Source organism: Dicentrarchus labrax, unplaced genomic scaffold, assembly GCF_905237075.1.
Source record: "Dicentrarchus labrax unplaced genomic scaffold, dlabrax2021, whole genome shotgun sequence".
In the NCBI taxonomy this organism is placed as follows: Eukaryota; Metazoa; Chordata; class Actinopteri; family Moronidae; genus Dicentrarchus; species Dicentrarchus labrax.
Genome location: NW_026136717.1, coordinates 12,696,998 through 12,719,664, shown reverse-complemented (window position 1 = coordinate 12,719,664; position 22,667 = coordinate 12,696,998). Strand labels below are relative to the sequence as shown.

Sequence of the window (22,667 nt, the reverse complement as noted above, 5' to 3'; positions counted from 1 at the left end):
AAAAACGGACGCAGAATGAAAACATCCTTAACGGGAATGAGCGTGCACGGTTGAGATTATGTAAGAGACATATTGATAGAGTCAGGTGTAAATCACCTCACTACCTTTTTATTCTCATTTCATTACTGGAACTGACACTTTAAACAGTAATTTACTGCGTGTGTTGAGTGAGTTTCATGACCGCTGGGCCCATAAAACTTGTTAAAATGCCATCGCGTGATTTCAAAATTGCATGAATGTCAATGAGGAAATTATTGTCTTTGTTCCAGAGAAGACTCCCAAAGGAATGGGTTTTATATAGCTTTTATTTTTTTGTATGCACACTTGTGTTACAGTAAGTAAGTGTGACACAGAACTGGAACAACGTGTCCAATGAGATTAGACTCAGTGTCCTTGTTTATGTTAAAAATACTCTTTTTTTGTTTTGTTTTGTTTTGTTTTTTTATAGGTTGCTGGTGATTTATTACTTTATGTTAAGATAAGTGCAACTGCTTTAAAGAGTTTTTATTATTTAAACACATACACAGTATGTTGAATCATAGTGTGTATAATTGTCATATGACACATTGATCCCTATCAAATCTGTTGAGCCCATTTATAAAGCCAGACTAGACAGAGAGAAAGCAAACACAACCACCCACATTTCCCTCTGTCCTTTCTTTCTCACTCTCTTTCTGTCATGTGCACACACACACACACCCTACACACACACACACCCTACACACACACACACACACACACCTCCACTGGCCAAACCCTTTTAGGCAGCCACACTCTCTGTGTCTGTCACATTTCCTCTCTTTCACCACCCTGCAAAAAAACTCCCACTAAAACAGCAAATTCACGCATCCTCAGTGGAGCAAGCACACATGTTCACACGCATGTACACACTCCCACATATACACACAAGCAAAATCCAGCAAAAGCTGCAATAAAACCAACCCAAGCGTTTCTGTTGTGGATCCTAATCCACTTTTCCACTTAGCTAGCTAGTTTATCTCTTCCTTACTTCCCCCCCTCATTCCCTCTTTCTCTCTACATCTCCATCCCTCTATTTCTACTCAAGAAAACAATACAAGGGAGCTGATCTGCGTAAATGCTGACGCAGGTGGAAACTTAGCTGTTTAGAGGCTCAGTGCGTTGTACTTTTAAGACCCTCTCTTTAAGCAGAAGCCAAAAAAACAAAAAAAGCATTTTCGCCAGAGCAATAAACTCTTAACCACAAACTGGCAGAGAAGGCCTTACAGCCAACCTGCTTACACTTGAGATCGATAAGACTTCCCCTTTGGCATTTTTAAACGTATAGTGCAGTTTTACTTATGGTCAAAAGGTCAGGAACATATGGGTTTTTTCAGGTTTAGTGGATTTAGCTAATGGAGTATGCCATGTCCCATGCTTCTTAGATATACAGATGAAACTATTGTAGGAACCACTTATCACTGCATGGTTGGTGAACTTCTGTTAAACTCTGCTCCAACTTTAATAGAAAAATAGGTAAGTAGAAGTAGAAAACATATTCAAGGTCTGAAATGGATTTATTTCTTTTATACACTATGTAGCTAGCAGGATATAACTGCCGAAAACCACCGGATAGTACATCATGCTGGTTGTTTGTCGTTTGGGAAAGCTAGTACATCTAAAGATATGCTGGTTGTTTGTTACTAGCCAATTTTATGCTAACTAAGACAGCTAGCAAGACATAACACTGCTAACCCTTGGGAAAATAGCTAGCAATGGATATTTTAGATATAAACCAACCTTCCGATGGCCCCCATAACAGCAGATATTTTGACATTTCCAGTCAGGTATACACCCTGAATTTTATGCACACATTAAATCAAATGTATTCTAGATATGAAATGCAGCACAACTTCCAGGTAGAGAGTGCAACACTCAAAAGGAAAAAGAACTTCTGGCAACAGTCAACAGACTAATGTAGTCAGTGTGTTTGAGACAACACTTAAAGACACAGTCAATGAAACACTAACCCTAACTTTAATGTTGAGGATAACTTGACATGGCGGTGATGGAGTCAGCAAGGAGCTACTCTACTTGCACCACATCTGCTCGACTTGTTTACAGAGAAAAGCAGTGAAAACCCGGACAGGCGCATACAGTTTACTGTTGTGGTGAAGCAAGCAAACATTTGGTTAGAACAGTGCTCAAAGTGGTTGTAGAATATAAGGCAAAGTATTTTGTCCTACCGAGACAGTTACTGGTCAAGAAGAGATACTCAATGGCCAGTAAAAGACGACAAGAACACCTCAAAGTGTTAATATATGAATACAAATGAACTAAAATTTGAATATGTCACCATGTTACACCAATACTGGCTGAATACCTCGAAACACAGTCTCTATAATATCCATTCTGAGTGTTCTGATTTTTGTCTTCATGAAAGTTGTACCTGGTTAAGCTGCTCCAGGTCATCAAAGCCCTCGAGGACCCTCCGGTATTTCCTCTCCCTGTACTTCCTGCGGATGAACGTGGCGCGCTGCTCCGCCGAAGCCCCGCTGTAGAGCTCCTCCTCCAAGGGAAGATTAGCAGCCCATAAACTGTTAGCGTTCTTGTTCCCCACCTCCAGGAAGAGCTGAGGGTTAAGGAACATGGAGAAGTACAGGTGAGAATTATTTGGAGAGCTATTGGTAGGGATAAGGGGGTATGCGTCAAAACAGCTTCAGTATATTCCAATATAAAATGGCCAAGTAGGAGTAATGTTAATGTGCGACACTGCGTTGGATAATGTACAAAACAACATACAGTACGTACTTCCACTAGCTCATTACTCCAGATACTGCTGTCCAACTTCAAGCTCCTCACTTTGGAGATACTTGGGCCAAGGGAGCGGTGCTGTCCTGGTACACAGGAAGACACAGTCATCAACACGAGTTCACTCACACTCAGAAATTCAAACAACCGCTGGGTTTAATGAACCAGTTAGATATTAGATACATTCAAAAATGTCAGGCTACGCTTCTGGTTCCTGAAAGGTTCACTTGAGAAAAAAAAACAAAAAAAAAACAAGGACTGTAAGGAATATATCTATGCATGGAAATCTCCGCAGTATCTGAACAAACACACATCACATATCAAAGATGGAGTAAACAATAAACAGGCAGCTACAAGACGCAGAAACAGACCATGACTGGAAGCCCTTTCTCTCACTCACAACAGACATATTTAGTCCCCTCAGCACTCCTAATTGGAAATGAAAGCACAGAACGAGGCCCATTAATTGCTAATGAATCATGAGTAATTCATTGTGTTTGTGGGTCGGCATGTTTATTTGGGTTTACGAGAAGCTTCTGGGGTTGCTTATGGCCAAAGACAGAGCATACATGCATAATACATCTGGAAGAAACACGCTGTATGTGTGAATATGAATTATTGTCCTGTGTGTAAAGGAGGATAATTTTAGATTTAGATTTGGCATGATCTCATTACTGTCTTCTATGCTCAAGTAGAGCAGCTGTGAATGAAAATGTGGGGCCATGAGCTGTGAAAAGGCCGTCTTGACACAGATTTAGAGAGCACAGATACCAGAAATCATTAAGTTATTTGTCACCCAAGTTATTAAAAAGAGAAACTAACTATCCTGAGTTGTAGTGCCTTTTAAATCTGGCACCAGGACACATTAACTGACTGGTCTCGTTGCTCCCAGATAGGATTTTGAATCTGATATGCCAGGTCATATCCCATAGTGGTCTGGTTTGATCAAATGGGGAATACATTAAGAACAAAGGACAGTCCCAGTTTTCCTGCCAAAACAGTTGGACAGCTGAACCAATATTCATTCCTCCATGTGTACCCAGGCAGCATTTTACTGCTAATGTTTTCTATTCTATGTCTTTAGAATCAGCACCCATTTCTATAATAACTACAGTTTTCTAATGATTAACTTATAATGTTGTTGCACATGGCAGCTGGCAGTCTGTTAAACAGTTTAAACTGTTGGGATCATTGGGCGATAGAAATATGTGCAGTGTGTGTCGTCAGCATGGCTATGACAATTTACATCATGTAGTGTTCTAATTTAGCTGAGCGGAAGCATGTATGATGAAAAAAAGAGTGGACCAAGTATTGAACCCTGTGGAACACCATTAGGAATATGATGAGAATACAATATTTACAAAATTCTGTCTCCCTTTTAATTAAATAGGTAGGAAAATATATCCTTAATGTTTCAATGTATGTACTATAAGCATTGTGTTATCTAGTGTATCAAATGTGGCACTTAGATTGAGGAGGCATCACTTACATAAGCACATAAGCATGTTGTGAAGGACTTTTACTAGCGCAGATGAACATGTGCAATGTGTGATCTACAACCTACTTAAGAACGTGTGTTGAAATGGGAACTTTCAATAAGCTCTGAGTAACCTAGTTTGATAAAAAAAAAAACATGAAAAGTCTGTCGAGGGAAAGGAAGACTATGCAGTTGTTGCACCCAGGAGGTTGTGCCTGAATGAATTCATCATTTTCTAATACAAGAATTTAGCAAACCCATTTTAACAATGACCTAGGAGCAATTGAGCAAGATGGTTTAAACTGATTCAGTAAAAAAAAAAAATCTTGGGGTTAATAGCAGAATTTTGTTTACAATTCACCAACAATAATATAACCCTACTGTCCATGTTTGTCTGTTCTCAGTGATACTGTACGTGTTTCATGTGGGAAAGCACTATAAAGTGTCACGTGTGGATACATTCATGTGGTCAGACTTGTGTTTATATCTGGTTTGTCCAAAGTGACACTGAAAAGAGAGGAATGATTGCAGTCTTTGAGACCACGAGTCCAGTTTGATAAAAAAAAAAAAAAAGGGCGCCAGATTTCTGTCACTTTTACCTGTGACGGAGGGAAAACATTTCACTCTGGGCACCTGCTGAATTGCTACGGCCACGCTTGGTCCACTGCGTCACACAGCACCACAGGACCATTTTCACTTGTGTAAGGGTAATGAAGCTGAAAAAAGTGTGCATTTGCACATGCCACTGGGTACATGGTGAGATTTTCCCATATAAATAGCCTGTTGTAAATGTCTTTATCTTTCTAATAGAACCAAAACCACACACAAAAGGGCATTCCCATCACAGCAGCTTTCACAAAAAAAAAAAAACTGCCCGACCCGCAGAGGATCTCAGCCCCAATTAAAAACTTTCCAAGTGACAGTTCATGGAGCACTTTTCCAACCCCCTGTACTTGTTGTGTGCCATTTTCCCCTCACTCAATGATGAGTCAGAAGGAAACAAAACAAAGCAATGAGAACTGCATTTGTGGGTTACCATGGCAACTACCAGCGTACATGTCTACAAGTTGCATCCTGGTTTATTGCAATTATATGTGCGGAAAGGGGCATTTCCTCTGGGTGGCTGGGTATCACAGTGGGAGGGTACACAAGGAACAGTGTAGAAAGAGGGACAGCTTCAGTTATTGGGGAAGTAAAGTTACTGAGGAAGGGCTGGGACATGGGCTTATGTCTCCAGTTAACCATCTAAGAGAAACACCACCACCAACAGGAGTGGGAATGAGCTACACAACTCAATATTTTTATATTAACATTGGATCAAATGACTATGATGATGATACATGATCTGTAGTGTGACAGAGGTCTGTTGTAGTGACAAACCAACAGAGAACTATTACCTGACTCTGCAGTTCCCCTTCAGCTCTCAGCCTTTTAAGTGTCTTTTAGCTTACTGTTTTGGTTTCACAAAAGCTCTGATAAACTCATAAACACTCCTGATCCATAAACAGACAAAGTTCAGTGAAAACTGGGAAGTTTTAGCAGCCAACTACTATTTATCAGACTTTGGTGGAGAGCAAAACAGAGCTAAAAGGAAAGTGAATTTTGAATTTACCTTGTTTTTCTGGCTAGACCAAGGACTCAAATTGCATGCTAATGTTGCTATATGTCTGCTCTATGTGTAAATAGGCAATTGTTTGCTAACATTATCTTAAGTAAAAATATAATAACAATAATAAAAGTTAAAACGTTTTTGCTCTGCCCCCAAGTTGCCAAAAAAATCAATTAATGCAGGTTTAAGCCTTACCAGTTTTTAGTTTTTGTCATTTTCACCAGATAATACCAATATTATTTTAGCTGAGTAGCTTAAGTAGCTGATTACACACAGTAATGGTTATATTGTTGCAAGAAGACAGCAAACAAAGTCATCCTTTGACAAGGACAACTATGCTTATCGTAGGGAAAAGAAAAAGAAAGAAAAATGGGAGAAAAAATGAGCAACTGGTTAGGAATCTGTGTCTCTTCATGTAATTTAAAAAAGTTTTTTCCTAACATTTTAATCCAGGTTTTTGTGGAATTGTGTTTTGATGTTTTTACAAGATTCACAATAAACAAAGATCATCTTTTTTTAATAAAATGGAAAATATTGGACCCTAGCTGTCCTTCAAGTCTCCACAAACAAAGACAAAATATTAATAGTCTGTAGCTTCACATCAAAGAGGGAAGCTACAGACTATTAAAATTCATTCTGTCTTGGCACAAAAAGAGGAAAACCAATGTGGGATCATTTTCACCATTAGCCTTCTCATTACTTCTTTCCTCTTTCTCTTGTTCAGCATTTCTCTTTATTGTCCATGACATAAGAGCGCTAATTAAAAGCGCGAGCAGTCATTGGTATTCCAAATGGACCACCACCTAATTTAAGGAGAGCACAGTGTGAGGACAGCTTCCTCGTTGCAGATATTCACCCGCACTCTCCCAGCGTGTCGACAAAATGTAATATTAAACACCCCTGCAAATGAAATCATTTAAGGGTGTTTGAAAAGGGATGTTGGATATCTGATGCGTACCAATTACATGGGCTTTGCAGAGGTGAGGTGAAGAATCGCATTAAAACTTTAAGACTCTTGGAGAAATCTCAGGCCTGGAGAAGATCTGTAGAGGGGAATATGTATAGGAGCATGCAAGAGGAAAGAAGAAAAAAAAATACACACCAACCAGCAATCCCTCTAGATCAAGCATGGCCGCTGCTTCTCTCTAATCATGTTTAGCGGGTCAAGAAGCAGTTTGGGATCCCCCAAGTTCTCGCCCGTGGCTTAATCTTTGTTGTCATTTCATCTGAGCCATCCAGCATTGCCAAATAGATTAGAGAGTCCAGAGGGCAAACACCAACTCCCATAAGTGGCTTATCACCTGAGAACTTATTCCAAAAGAGCCTCTGGGTCAGAGTACATACTCACACAGACACAAACAAACACCAGACCACACGTACAGATTAAGAATTGAGTGCTAACAAGCTTTTCTTACTTTCTGGTCTCTTTTTGTTTCTCTCGCTATGACGTCAGACAGAGAAGAATAAATAATATTAATTAATATGAGCAAGAGAACGGTCTTTTTAACTCGCTTTGGCTTGTGACTTTCCATTAGCCAGACAGTGCTGACTTGTCATCCCCCATCACAGGTTGCAGATGTCTGTGAGTGGTGAGCAGTTCAGTAAAGAATGATGTTCACTACTCAGATCATTTCAGTAAAATGTAGTAGATTTTGTGAAAAGTTGAAAGAAAAAAAAAAACACATCATTTTTGTAAAAATGTCCTATGAAGGTTGTTGTAAAAACCTATGTGATTAATTAAAGGTAAAAAAAGTTCAGACACGTGGTTTTACTGACAAATTGCAATGAGTTACTAGGATAATCTGGAGAGTCTAAATGGTGCACAGCAGGTCCGCTGAACATTCATGTGAAATTTGTTTACAGACCAGCTTCCAATTAAACATATATAAAGAATAAAGTTGTAAGTAAGAAATAATGAATGGATATTTATTTGGGTTTAAATTCCCTTGGAAAGAAACTGCATATAGACCCAGTTAGACACGATAAACTACATCCTAACCAAGATTTTTCCTACAGTCGGTACAAAATTATGTAGTTTTTTTCCAGGAAAAATTCTAAGAAATCATTACCCATAAAATACAGTGTTTTTTCTCTTATACATATATATATCTTAAATGTATCTTGCGACAACTAAGGGGTCCATACTCGCATACTCCATACTGTTTTAAGAACTATCATATACAAGGTGTGTAATGGCACATTATGTAATAACACAATGTAACACCCGCATTTTGTAACAATCTGGCTCTTTTTAATACAAATGTCAATAAATAGCCTGAACCCAATATGTAATAAATGTCCCCACATTTTGTCATAAATTATATTGGCTATTACAAAACGTGGGAGTTGGTGTTTGCTTCGATTCACATAATGATCTGTGTGCGGGCAGACGTGTTTACATGTACTATATATGTATAGTTGTTTATCGGTGTTTGTGTGTGCCTGGATCAAGGACGTGAATGTCTGCATCAGAGAGTTGAAGGAAGCCAAGCGTAAAGTGGTGTACGCGAGTCCCTTACCTGCACACTTCTTACAGATGACCACACCCAGATTGACAGACGCCCACTCCGGCTGCAGGGCGCGACAGTCGGCACAGCTTCTGTTGGCCTCGTTGAACCAGATCTTCTCTGCCACTTCATAGTCGGAGAGTGTCTCAGCGATCGATTCTTGGACTGCTTCAATCCACTCCTCCTTCTCCCGTTCTGACTCGGCCGTGAAGCTGCAACAATTGATTTTTTTTTGCCCCCACCCCAACACATGCCTCACTGTTATTGATTTGATTTGAGAGAGCAATTAAACAGCATAGTATAGCTTGGCAGGGTTACGGGGGTGTGCAGTATTTGCAGTAGTTTTGGGGGGGTTGCTGAGTGTGTATGCCTATGTGTGATTGCAATAGATTTGGTGAAATTGATAGGGGAGTGGGAAGAGGGGGCGACTGGGCAGGTAAATCAATCCGTCTTACCTTGCACCATTAAGATCTATAAAAGTGCTAATGCAGGATATTTTTTCAGGATATTATTTCTAATATCAGATTCAGGAAAGTTGAGAAATGGAGACGGAAAAGGACAATCAACATAGATTAACAGCCTGGATATACATTTAAAACAACACTTATGTTATATAGTGGTATTATAAGTGATGATGCTGCTTCTTCTGCTGACATCAGTGCAGTTAGAGGCTCAAACGTTTTCATACCAATAGAAGTATACTGTATATTTAAAAGTGCTCCCACATGAAGGTACATTTATTTGCATTAATCGTGACTGAGACTATACTTCACCTTCATGTCAGCAATTACACTGTATGGCCAAAATTGTATTGGAATTATTTTCAAATTACGGGAATATTGTATTATTCTATATTATTTTAACAGCAGTGGTGGTAGACTGTTACCTGGACTTTTTGAACTTTGTGTGAGTTTAGTTTTTGTCGGAATTTGGATGGAATTATTTTAAATGGGAGGAGGCATCTTTATGTGTAATGATCTTTTCTTTCTGCACTGCTGTCAGCCTGTCGCAGCCATACCTTCCCTGACTTCAGTCTTTGACATGCACACGTGCTCATGTAAAAAGCCAATGAGAAACCTAGTGATGCATACTGTACATAACCAAAAATGTACTTTTGTCGGGAGAATTCTAGCAGGGGAAACCATGTTTTTCTAATCCCCTTAATTATGGAAACAAAGTTTTTCATGTACAATGCATTTTAGAAACCAGGTTTTTGCAGAAAGCCAATTGTAACCCAGTTACAGTAACTTAGTGCATTCAACACATCGAATGATATTTTAGATGCCAGTTTGGTGCGGAGGAACTTGACTGGCCTGCACATAAACTCCTTTTACCCCATCCAATACCTCTGGGATGAAGTGGAACACTGACTGCGGGCTAAACCTTTATTTCCCAGCATCAGTGCTTGGCGTCACTAGTGCACTTGTGGCTGAATGAGAGCAAAGCCCTGCAGCCTTCCCACAAGAGCAGTGGCTAGAGTTGTCACGAGAACTGATACTTTGGTACCAAGTCGACGCCGAGGTACTTGTTTTTCTGCAGTACAGCAGGTGCCGGCTTTTCAATTCTTCAGGTCCTGACGGGGCAGTATATAGCCCTACAAGCAGCCTCTCCCATTATAAACTGTGGTGGCCCGTCATGTTCTGTTTTGCACCATCGCTTCAGCAAAGAACCTCTCTATCCCGGGAAGTATCCGCCATTGATTAACTAGTGGACAAATCTCCCAGAGAAACACAGAGAGAGAGACGTTCTCTGTCACAGATATATTGTATATTTTCCAAGCACAGACACAGGTAAAGCAAGAGTGAACAGCAGCGAACACATCAGCTGGTACCGATGTCTTTCGGTGACCACGCTGGTTTTAAGGCTACTTCACTCACAACAAGCTTCCTCACACACGGCTCACCTGCTCTCGTTAAAACGGAATCGTGGGTGAAAAAATCCCAATGTGCTTTTTGACTGACTTTATAAAAAGTACTGCTGAAGAAAGTCAACAGAGACACATACACACACACACACACACACACACACACACACACCTCACCTACATGTACCGCTACAACCTGGGAGGTCAGAGCAGCCACATTTTGAACGTTTTTTGAAACTTAGTACCTGACAAGTCAAGTCAATGAGATTTTTTGATGAGGGGAAGAGTTGGAAGGTCAGGAAAAATCCAAAATATATGAAATACATTTGCACACCACACACACATACAGTAAAGGCCTGCACTGTTAAACCTCCCAAATTAGGAGTTTCACCTGTCTCTCAATCCATCTATGTCTTACTCATTAGTTTTCCAGAATGAGATTTTTTTTGGAAAACACACACACACACACACACACACACACACACACACACACACACACACACACACACACACACACACACACACACACACACACAGGAAAGATGGAAATGTCTATTACAGTCTAACAAGCATTTATAAAGATACCTCGCAGGGACAGGCAGCACAGGTTTTTTTAATGGACATGATGTACTCTGAAGAAGTTGCTGAATGTGCCGAGTAACTCAAAATTAGCTGAGAGTCTGATAAGTGTATGCAACAAGCAATCTGTGCACATGTGCGAGGAAGAAGACGGACAGCAAGAACAGCGCATATATAAAACTGAGAGAGCGAAGGAAGGAGGGAGGAGAGACGGTCCTAGCTTGACTGAAAGAAGCACTTAGACAGGAGAAATGGGACCACTGGTCTCCATGGCAACCTGGCGACCGGTGTGAAGTAAGACGGAAGATGAGGTCGGGGGGTGGGGGGGAGGAGAGGACGGGGAGGGGAGGGGAGGGGAAGCTTTCGCCCGGAGCAGAGGATGTGCACCGGGCCAGCCTCGCCCAAGTAACCCAGCAGAGATCGATAGGTTGATTGGGTTCAGCCGTTCTGTGCCCACCGCACTCTGGCCCAGGGCCCGTCTAAAGAGATGACTGCTCACATCGTCTGGTGAACTACAACATGGCCTCCACGACCACAGAGGACCAAAGGGAGGCAGGAGGCAGAGTTTGCGAAATGTTCCCTAAGCTGCAGAGTTTTAGATGCGAAGTGAAGGCCGAAGCCGCAAAATAATGCACAGCTGTGAGGACAACAGGTGGTAGAGGAAAAATAATACATAAAGAATTCAAACAGCTAATGTTATATGAAAGACAACATAAATGTAAGAGGTGGAGCAGGGATGAAATTACTATGTTTTACAAGCTATCAATAATAAAATTGGTGTCTTTGCTACGATTCTAAATTTAGGTATAACTAAGCTGTATGCAAGCGCTGTGTTTCCCCAAAATTACAACTTTCAAGCAATCGCACTTATTGTGGAAATATGTCAATCACCCTCACAACCACAGGCTTCAGGCTTGCATCGTCTCCCTCCCCACCACACAGGGCTCTTAGAGCTTTGATGTTATTCACGCTGCTTCCATGTAATTATCCCGAAAAAGTTATCAAAGCTGAAAGTAAACTAAGAGAGCAATCAGCCGTTTTTAGCCGTCAAACACCTGACAGTTTATGTAACAATTTATGGAGAATAGTTTGACATCTGGGGAAATGCTTATTCGCTTTCTTGCCAAGAGCTAGATGAGAAGATTGAGAAGTCTTTTTGTTAGCTTAAATACAAGAAGGGGAGATGGTAAGCTTAGGGGAAACAGCGAGTGTGGCACTGTCCAAAGGTAAGATCATCTCGTGGCAGGGTGCAGTGACTTCCTGGAACCTTGTCATCACTGTGAGGTTCCCAGGCAACCAGCAGAGACTTGAGGAAGTCACTGCTCCCAGCCAAGAAATAGTTTGGCACACAACTTGAAAAACATTGGTTTTACACTTAGTTGTTTGTACATAAACAAAAGAATGACGTGTTAATTACTGAGCTATAGAGGTTCTGATAGGTTGTTAGCTTTGGACAGAGCCCGACTAGCTGTTTCTTCCCCCGTTTCCAGTCTTTATGATAAGCTAAGATAACTGTCCCCTGGCTAAAGCTTTCCATATTTAACAGACAGACATGAGAGTGCTATCATTGACTTATCTAACGCTTGGTAGGAAAGCAAATAAGCGTATTTCCCAAAAGGTCAAACTATTCTATTAAAAAAGCACATCTAACATTTCATTTCAATTGGTCTGCATGACCTTCATGGTCTGGAGTTGGAAATACTGCTCTTTACAGTCAGCTTCAGGGTTCCCCATCCACCCAAGGACCTAGTAACAGTCCCCTCTCATGAAAATGTATTTTGTATAAAATGTGAAATGACAATTAAATTGGGGAATCCAATTTCCATGTGCAGTGGCTTGAAAGACTTTTTTCAAAATTCTCAGTTAAATTGAGCATTAGATTTAAGTTTACTCCCACTGGTGTCCTTTATCTTATTTGCTGTTTAAGGTATTTCTCCTCTGCTACCCTACATGCTACATGTAAGTGAGCAAATCTAATAGTTCTTCATGAATGATGAATACGGCTCCTTTTGCATGCATGCATAATGGACATAACGGTAAGGGAGTCAAATATAAAATGGTTTATATTATTAAATATAAGTTATTTTTAAAAATAAGACTTCATCAGTCCAAGCTGAGGAGCATTGATATTTATTTCAAAACATGACAACCAGTCATTCCGATTACATTTATTACCGGTGAATGCCAGTCACTGACACCTCTAAATAACTTTTGTCCTCACAGTTAAAGCCAAAAAAGATTAAACTGAAATGAGTTATCCCGATCCAAAGTTAGAAGAGAAATTTCTTTAATCATTACACCCAAAGGATTAAAGGTGGATGTTAAGAAAAGATTAAAACAAAATTAGGAAAAAGTGGGGGAAGGCATGAGAGAGCAAGAGTGATCTTCTAAAGCCGTCGAAGTGTCCAACACTTCAAGAGGCAGAATGATGACAACATTGTGATCAACATTTTCTCAAGCAACTGCCTGATTGATGGATCGTAAGAGACTCAATGAGGTAGTGTGAAACAGTTTGAGGAGTCTAAACAATCCTGAGACAACATCCGACTTCAGATTCAATCAATCATAAGTCAGAACTGCGATTATGTTAACACAGTTGCGCAAAAGTTACATTTATTTTCATTTAATTTCAGCATTTTCAGCATCGCCATCGGGTCATATTTGCAGTATCTCTGTAAATGTAGATAAAAATACAGCTTTTGAACATGATTCCAATGTAAGTGAACGGAGACAAAATTCTAAGTTAAATTAAATTTGGTCCTAAAAAGGCTGTAAATACTTAAGATTTGTTTAAGACAGAAAAAAGCAGCCAGTATTTTTCCATGTACATCTGGCAATATGAGTAGTGTTTTAACAGTCACAGTAGTTATAGAGTTTTTTTTACTGCTGCCACACTGATACAATGGAGTTGTATGCACCAAACAAAAACAAAACCAGACAAACATGGATTTTCTTCAATATGCCCTTGAGCTAGGCATTTATCTGCAGCTTTACTTTAGTAGGTGCTTTCTGATCTGAAGAGCACAAAGTTTTTCTTCTCTCCAAAGTTGAGTGTCTTTGTCTGGTAACATCTCCTCTCCGCCTCATTGTCATTCTCTCTACTCATAAAAAGTCTGCAACTGCATCTACCACAGCGGGCTGAACGCTCTGTCCATTTAACGGCAGCAAAACAATGAAAAAGCCAAAGTGAGTCTCCACAGCTTAAAGTGATTAGATGAGTTTCTCACTAATCCCCACCTTGAGCAGGTAGGAGAACGCTCCCAGGGCTACCAATCGATTTGATCCAAACACACACACACACACACACACACACACACACACACACACAAAAAAACCCTTTCAGCAATCACCTCATCAAAACAATTCGGGAGACCTGAGCTCATTTTAATTCCACCTCTTTTTTGTTTCACACAAAATGGCAATTACGTCCAGCGTAATAACGAAGCTGCCAAACGATGGGACCATTAAGGGAGCTGACACAAACAGATCGATCGGACATACAACAGACAGGTAGAGGAATGAGGGGGGAAAAAATCTTTACACAAGGCAACGGGCAAAAAGGGAAGGGGTAAAAAAAAGAAGAGAAAGTAGCGAACAAGCGCGCACAAAACAAACAAGCCGTGCTTTGTCCGGGCAGCTGTGACGGTTGTATTCTAAATGGGCCATTACAGCACAAACAAGCAGTGCGCTCATTGATTGTAGGCCCTCAGGGATTGAAGTCACCTGAAAGGCTTTGTGCCCTACAGAGGCAGAGATACCTGCGCGAAGCTCTCAGGGGAGATTTCAATAAAAAAACAATCCCAATCTATACGTAGTGATTTTTGTACAGGACCCTGTTCTCATGTAGCGTGTTTATTGCAATGACCAATAAGTCTGCCATGTGGTGGTGGGGGCCGGTTTGTGAAAGAGAACTGACAGGAGAACACAGAGTGCCACTAAAGTGCAGTCAAAAGAAACTTATGAGGAGATTCTCTGTCTCTCATTAGAGCAGAGTCTTAACTTTGTGACAACGCCTGCTCATTAGTTTCACGACTTACATCTCTAACAAAAACAAACTACATTTTGTTTTGTAAACAATAAAAGTGTATACATTTGTTTCAAATGACTGAATCATTTAAAAATAACAAATGGTATCAGAAACTTTTATTTTTGTTTGTGATATTAAAGTGTATCTAAACCCCTCAATTTTACAGTCACTAGAAGCACATTCATGTCGTTTGTTAAAGTTTCTGCACGGTGCCTGTGTTGTAGCTAAGTTAGGGGCTGTGTGGTAGCTACGTTAGCGGCTCAGGGAGGCTAACAGTCCAATATGTGACATCTATTTCATGTCTGTCCTGCAAAAGGGATCCCTCCTCTGTTGCTCTTCATAAGTTTTTTCCCCCTTTTTTTTCCCTATTTTCCCTGTTGCATCAGATACTAACCAATTAGCAGATTGAACGTGAGAAAAAAGACTGAATTGAGGGGAAAACAAGTTTACCAACTCATCCACAGATCCAAACCTGAGCAAACAAAGGTTTGGAGAGTCCCTCAGTCAGGACAAACTTAATATGACATAATCCACCAAACCAAACAGATTAGCCGAAAAGGTTAACCAACATCTATAATCATAACATTAGGTGTTAGTTTGCAGTATGAACTAATAATAAGTAATAAGTAATAATAATAATGAGTAATTTCTTTTTTTGTCCTTTGTGACAGCAACATAAAGAAACACATAATGTGCGGTGGCCTTCTGTCAGTAACCAGAATGTGGTTTCCCCCCCTTAGAAGGTGCCTGTAGCAGGATGACAGTGACCACAACTGTCCAATGAATGACAGTCAGTCTTTTTAAAAGTCAGTGTGAACAGGGTAATGGAGCAGAACTAACAGGACTGGATCAAAACCACCAAACAATAGGTGGGAAAAGGATCTCAGCAAAGATTCTCAACATTCATGTCATCTCATTCATCAATTTGTTCTTTATTGCTCACTTGACTCACTTTGGTCTTTTTAAATGGCACTCAAGCTTATTTTAACTTCATGATACATAATGGTTTTATATTTGCACATCTTTCTGAAAAGATAGAAAAAAAAGGAGGCAGATAAGTTTGATGAGTTTTGTTATTTTAAAGCCTTAAAAACATTCAGGTTTGAATTAATCCTCTGAGTGAAAGCCAGGGTTATAAAAAAATACTTACATGTATAAGAGCAGATTAACTAAAATGCTTGCCCTTGTCTTTTGGTTTTAGTAATTTGTGACTATAAATGGTTTATGAGATGTGATTACTGAGATTAAAATACAGTGTAGCAAGGGGATTAGTGTATGTGAAGGGCATTTCCCAAACTATGTTTAAAATGAGATGATAATGCAGGGAGATTTTTTTAAAGACAGGAATACGAATAGGTCTTGACACACAACCTCCAGGTGAGGTTTTAAACAAATGTGGAGGTGGGCTGCAGTGTCAACCTGTTGAATACATCGTTTTGAGGCACCTGTATTCAAGGAAATATTCCTCCACTGACATCCGCCTTTCAGATGATGAAAACAGCATTGAGAAACAGAGTATCTGTTAAGGTAAGAGCCCTGAGATCAAACAGAAAAGAGCGCACTTTTCTCTCTCACACGAAGAAATAAAAAGACACATGAATAGCTCTTTGTTGTGGTAGAAGATGGGCAAGAGACTCGGGAAAAGAGATATGCATACATGTACACAATCACATGCGTGCAAGTGCGAGTCCAGACGTACCAGAAGTTTTTGAAGGGTGTGTTGATATCAAAGCACCTGCGGTCCGCGTCTCTAATATTGGCAGCAGTCAGTTCCACTTCAGCTACAGCGAGACCTGATTTAAAGTCCTGAAAAAAACACAAACAGAGAGATGGAGCCACTTTAAAAAACACCCACAATTAATGGCCTTGTTTTTTTTTGTTTTGTTTTTTTTTTTTTACTGGAGAGAGATGAGAAGATCAATACCACTCTCATGTCTATGCGTTAAGTATGGAGTCAATTAGCCTAGTCTAGCCTAGCTTAAATACTGGAAGCAAGAGGAAACCGCAAGCCTTGCCGCTGTTCACCAAGAAATATTTTCAGCATTTAACACCCTTTTAGAATTTGTTTTCCTTCAAAAAAAAAAGGTGCCAGTTAAGGTGGTTTGATCGCGTTAGGATGCCCACTGAACCCCTCCCTGTGGAGGTATTCCAGGTAACTAGAAGGACACCCGTGGGCCAGACCCAGAACTGGGATCATGTATTCCAACAGCTCCCATGAGGAGCTCTGGGAAATAGATAGGAAGGAATACCTTTCCTGCTAATGCACCACCCCGACAAGGACCTGCAAGAGGCGGAAAATAGAAGCACGGATGGACAGCTAAGAAACATGTCAACTGAGCATTAGTCATTGTCTTGAATCACGTTCCCACTTTTATAGCCAGAAAATGTGTCCTGCAAATGTTCAAAATAAACACAGAAACTATTCAATTCTCAACTCAAATGTATTCCCAAATGGCCCCAAATGTTAGGGTCCTTTACTAGACACCACGACAAAGCCGTTTTTGGCCAAATTAGAGGCTCTCTCTAATAACATGGGATCAACAGGTCGCCTCATTAAAGTCACAACTTGTTTCCCACATGGGGTTTGAATGTCATTTGGTCTAATGAAAACTAACAAACACTAAAAAAAAGATCCACAATAACTACAGGGACATTTTCAGTCTCAGCTGCCTGGCATCTTGTGGGCTGTTTTTTTTTTGGAAATGGCACTGGACATAGAGTTAGACGTGTGAGAGGCCGGCTGAAAATAACTTGTGACAGACCAATAACGCACCAAACAGTCATTGGTTTTTTTTCTCCTTCTCACCAATGACGTACAAAACCAAGTGTGTGTGAGACGTGAGAGTTAAAGCAAGACAGAAAGAGAGGCTATAGGGTGTGTTGTTGTATGGAGTGTGCATGTGTGTGTATACCTGTGTGAAACGGCAAAGCTCTGCGAAAGGCAAAGGTGCATCTGGGGAATCAAACCAACCCAAGCTTTCAGCCTCAGTGTTTTCTGAGGCCCATTTCAGAAATAGGGGTTAGATACAGAGGCACAGTTTTCATAAGCTCCACTATAACTCTGCATCGCACCCTCCCTTCTCCGCTTCACCCTCAACACTCACAGCAGTTTAGACCGTTTTCTATAGCCTTGAGCTCTGAGCTGAGACAGAAGAAACAGACAGGAAGACAAAAGAAGTGCATCAACACCCACACACACATAGGCACAACATCAAAATAGAGCACAAAAACACACACAGGCATCCAAAATTACAATAGAAAAAGAAAAAAAATATACACTCTTTACTCCATCACTGAGGCACATAGACAAAGCCAAAAAATATGAGTCAAAAGATGGGGGAGAGAAAAACAGCGAGAACACAAAGGAAAGGGGAAGGAGGGAGAAAGCATAAGTGAAAGAAGGTCTTGGTAATCCTTGCAGGGAGTGGGTGAGACGGGTGAGGGGTCAGTTGAGCAGTTGACAGAAAGAAAAGTGAGTGTGTGTAGAAAGAGCCAGAACAAAAGCAGGACCTGCGCCAATACTCCTCAACAGCGGATCACAAAACACCGCCTTAGCGAGGAGCGCTAAACGCTGCCACGCTGTGCCAGCTATAAAGCATGTGTGTTTTCTGTGCTAGCTGTTCTTCACCAGCAAAACAATTTACACTAATTACACCAAACAAAGAGAGGAAAATGAATCGACACCATCTTTGTTGATTAGGCGCTTTTTGGGAATACACGGCCTAGCAGAGCAAAGACGAGTGCGTGTGTGTGTTTATGCATGTGGGGGAGAGCGCTGCCACGTCTCTTGCAGAAGTCTTCAACTAATTAGCTGCAAACTTCTCGGTGTAGCCAAATTTTGCAGATTGCAACCCAAGGAGGAAGTCACTTAAATATTTGCACGCTGCAGGATTTCCAACCTGATCTTTCAGTGCTGTGTGTGGGTTGGTTCAATTGGGGCTAATGTTGTCAAAATCTTCATTTGACCATCATTAGCCCCAATTAGACTACTTCAAACAAATTTAGAGGACTGCGGCGGAAGATCCAAGCAATTATTCTCCTTCCCGAACAGTTCCGCACAATGATACTGAACAAGTGGAGTAGTAACACAGCGGCAGCGTGGAGATCAGATCCTATGAAGCATTTTGCGTAATTAAGACACTCTGAGGTTGGAAGAGGACGACTTAAGAGACAGACAGAGAGTGAGACAAGTGAGTCCACTGTACGGCCGGGTCCTAATTGAGCTAAAAGTTTTGATGTGAGGGTTCTGAAGCAGCCGAAACTTGCCGCTCCACCCTATCAATTATAACTACGTACGGTCATTGCTCTTTTAAAGTCTGCATGTTTCTGAGGTTTGAAGATGCGTGACGTGGTAATGAGAGCTGCGGGCATGGAACCAACCTCATCCGAAGCCCATTCCCGCAAACCATTCGGCTCATCCAAGGATCTGAAGGCAGCGAGCGGGTGCGATTTAAAAACAGAAGGAGGAAGTGGTTTACATGTATTATTGTATCCTGTTTCACACTGGACTGATATATGGAGACGGACGTGTCGTATGTGCACATACACGCCTTTCTGAATGTATGCGCATGTGAGTGTGCGTGTCTGTGCAGAGAGGGCAAAGCAGTCACCTATACCTAATGACCCTCATCCCTCTCAGGCAGCCAATTAGAGCACTGGGTGTTAGCGGCCGTCCAGCCCTCGCCACTCGTTACCTACCCAATATGTGCCGTGGCCTCCTGCCCTCTCCAATTAATTCACCAAGGATGGAGGGAAGGAGGGATGGGAAGAGGAAGGAAAGGCAGTAAAAATAACTCACCCAATTACAACAGCCAAGGGGTAGGTGGCAATAATGGTGCTCAAGGGGGCGGGGGGGAATAGGCCCCGGGCGATTGCTATTACGCATGCGTGATTTTATGCACTTTTTTGCTCACATACCACGTTACATAAAGCATTTCAAGAGAACTTCATCAACTCAAATCACGAAAACACACCAGATTCCTGCTAAGTGTGAGAGAAAATGGAATTTCTCTTGCACCTAAAATGAATAACCTTTACCTGGTAAGTGCTGAGTAAAGCCCACTCTGAATATTCAAGCTATGCATCCAATTATAATTTCTTTCAAAGCTTTCCAACCTCTTATTGTGTGAGTCAGTCGCTCCGCAGCACCGAGCAGCTCTAAAAAGAAGCCAGACAAGCAAAGGCGGCCTCTACTTCTATCTCCAATTCCATGTCCACTCAACAGCTTAAGATGCTCTAAAAGCATGCAGGCAAAGACTGCGTCTCGCAGAGGTAGGTGGGTTTAAAAGAGCACACACACTCAATGGAGACAAAAGACTGAAAGATTATTTTAAACATCAAGGAGTGAGACCGAGAAGCCATGAACGGCAAGGAGCTACAATCGATGATAGAGGATAAAAAGACAAATAATTCCACTGAATATGTGGAGAAACAGAAAGAGGCAAGTGATGAATGCACTTGTACTAAACCTGAACAAGAAGCATCTAGTCAATATTTCAAGTAAGAACATCATGTATTTAAGTGAGGAGAGATTTTGAAGTGCAACCAGCAGCGAGTAAAAGTCACTCAGTTGGTCTGTCAGTCATTTGGTCGACAATATTTCATAAAACTTTAGTGTTCATGTGGATCACGTCTATAAAGACTTTATAAGTCTGACTTGTGCTTCAGTGTGAATTTAGCTCAGCCGGTGAAGAGCAGGTTTGGCAAAAGTAAAAGGTCCAGAGGTTGAGTTTCTAATCCCAAATGAGTCAATTTAGTGCCAACCTAGCTGGATCTGGCATGAATCATATGCTTGTTCAGATCAAACTTTGTAAATCTGATTTAATATTTAAAGATGCACACGTCAATATTTTTTTTAGCCATGCTAGCAACGTGCCTTTTCGGGTGGCAGTGCTGTTCAGCCTGTCAACCACAGTCCAGACTGAAATATCTCAAAAACCTTGGGATGGACTGATTCCGGAATTTTGTACAGACCTTGATGGTCACCAGAAGATAAATCCTACTGACTTTGGTGACACCATTCTGGCTCCAATGGTATCCAGTATATTTTGTTAATGTGCAAACAATTGGTGATAATTAGCAAATGTTAGCATGCTACGCGTTAAACTAGGCTAAAAAGAACGTTAATCTCGTGTTAAAAAAATTGACGCGGTTAAAATGGGTTTGCGTTAACGCCGTTAATAGCGCGTTTAACTGACAGCACTAGTGTAGTGTAATGTGAAATGTGAAAAGGCTCCAGTTTTTAGCAAAAAAAAAAGGCATGCCAAACTCCCTATATGCCTCGTACCAAATGGCGGACAAAAGGTATAGACTTTGTAGCTAGCCTTTAGCAGCTAAAAAGAAAAATTTTTTCCTCAAGAGTTGTTTGAGACCCAAATAGAGCTAAAGGAAGAGTTAATATTGACCAATATTGAGCATTCATAGGTGAACAGACCCATCAAATGAATGCTAATGTCGCTCTGTGTCTGCCGGATGTGTAAATAAGCAACTGTCAACACATTCACCATATGAACTTGTTGTGCTGCATCCAGTTAGCCATAAATAAATATAATGCAGGTGTAACTTGCACTCAACACAATACAGTAGAGCATTTAAAATGTGCTGATTATCTTTCAGCTGCATCAGGTATGCCAAAAGAAACAAAACTCATTACAAGACGAGGGCCTTGGTGAAACGAGACGTGCTCCTGTGTCACAAATTCTACAAAACGGCCTTGCTGTCTTGGGATGATGTTAATTGTTACAAAGCAGATCTAAAGAGGTGCAAATGAGAAAGAGATTTAATTAAAGTAGAGATTAATTAAATCCTCACTCTTGCTGTTATTGTATACTCAGAGTACCTTTCCCACCAGAGTAGGGCTCTACTGTATGTGTAACTTTTGCTAAGTAGTAGTAAAAGATATGTGGGAGGCATTTTTGTTTCAACCAAGATTTCACTGGCAATACTGGGTTCCACTAAGCTAGCGGGAACCTAAATGACATACAAGATGGCAGCAAGAAATATGATAATCCAACAGTCAATCAATCATTCAGCTACCGGAGTGAACACAAACCAGAGAGGACTTGTGATGTATGAGATGATGAGACACGAAACAAGTTACCCTGGTTGTACCAATCTGCCTACAGTATGCAGCCCGTGGCAGGGAGATCATTCTCGGAGTGAAAACTTGTTTACGTGACACACTTTGCACACCGTCTGACTTTCTTTACCTTGGTGTTTAAATGACCTTAAACACAGCTTCATCACAGGGCTTTACGGTCTGTGAGAAATGGGGTAGGGTGGTAGAGGAGGAGCTGGGAGGATGATGTTTCCAATAGCTCGTTCATCATGTTAGATTAAATACTCCACTCCACTGAACTTGAACAGGGCAACGGTCTACTTCCCTCCCTGCGCTCTCGCTCTCCATCACGCTCTCCTTTCTCTTACAAACCACCAACGCTCGTTTCTCACTCATGCGCCCTCTGCACCGAAGTGCCCCCGCCCCTCCATCCCTTTCACTTCATCTTTGTACTTCTATCTCCTTTGTGTCTGTCTCTTATTCCCTTGTCTTTCATTTGCAGTCTCCCTTCCCTCTCTGCAAAACGCACTTACGCTGCTGCCGCATTTATGTCGGGGATTTAGCTTGTAAGCTGAAATAATACAATTAATTTGTTCTCTGTCTGATTCCCCCCCCCACCCCCTCCCACCCTCTCCCCGTTTCTCCTGCTGTCTCAGATCAAGGAAGTGGAAATGTGCTGACATGGAGTGATACCCAAAAGAGAATTCTAACAAAGATGTTTGTTCACGCTAATGAAGAAAATAATGAAAGGCAAACAACAAAACTAAAAGAGCGAGCG

General features: G+C 41.0%; 1 protein-coding gene across 3 annotated transcripts in view; it reads right to left on the bottom strand.

The window, feature by feature from the left end:
- arap2 (ArfGAP with RhoGAP domain, ankyrin repeat and PH domain 2) overlaps positions 1 to 22,667 on the bottom strand; it is a 119,697-nt gene that overhangs the window by 62,415 nt on the left and 34,615 nt on the right. For all 3 annotated transcript variants that reach the window (XM_051428828.1, XM_051428830.1, XM_051428829.1), the window contains exons 10-13: positions 16,532 to 16,638; positions 8,375 to 8,574; positions 2,770 to 2,855; positions 2,408 to 2,590 (exon numbers count right to left, since the gene is read on the bottom strand). In XM_051428828.1, the coding sequence (XP_051284788.1) occupies positions 2,408 to 2,590; positions 2,770 to 2,855; positions 8,375 to 8,574; positions 16,532 to 16,638 (576 nt within the window). The remainder of the gene's footprint in view (positions 1 to 2,407; positions 2,591 to 2,769; positions 2,856 to 8,374; positions 8,575 to 16,531; positions 16,639 to 22,667) is intronic.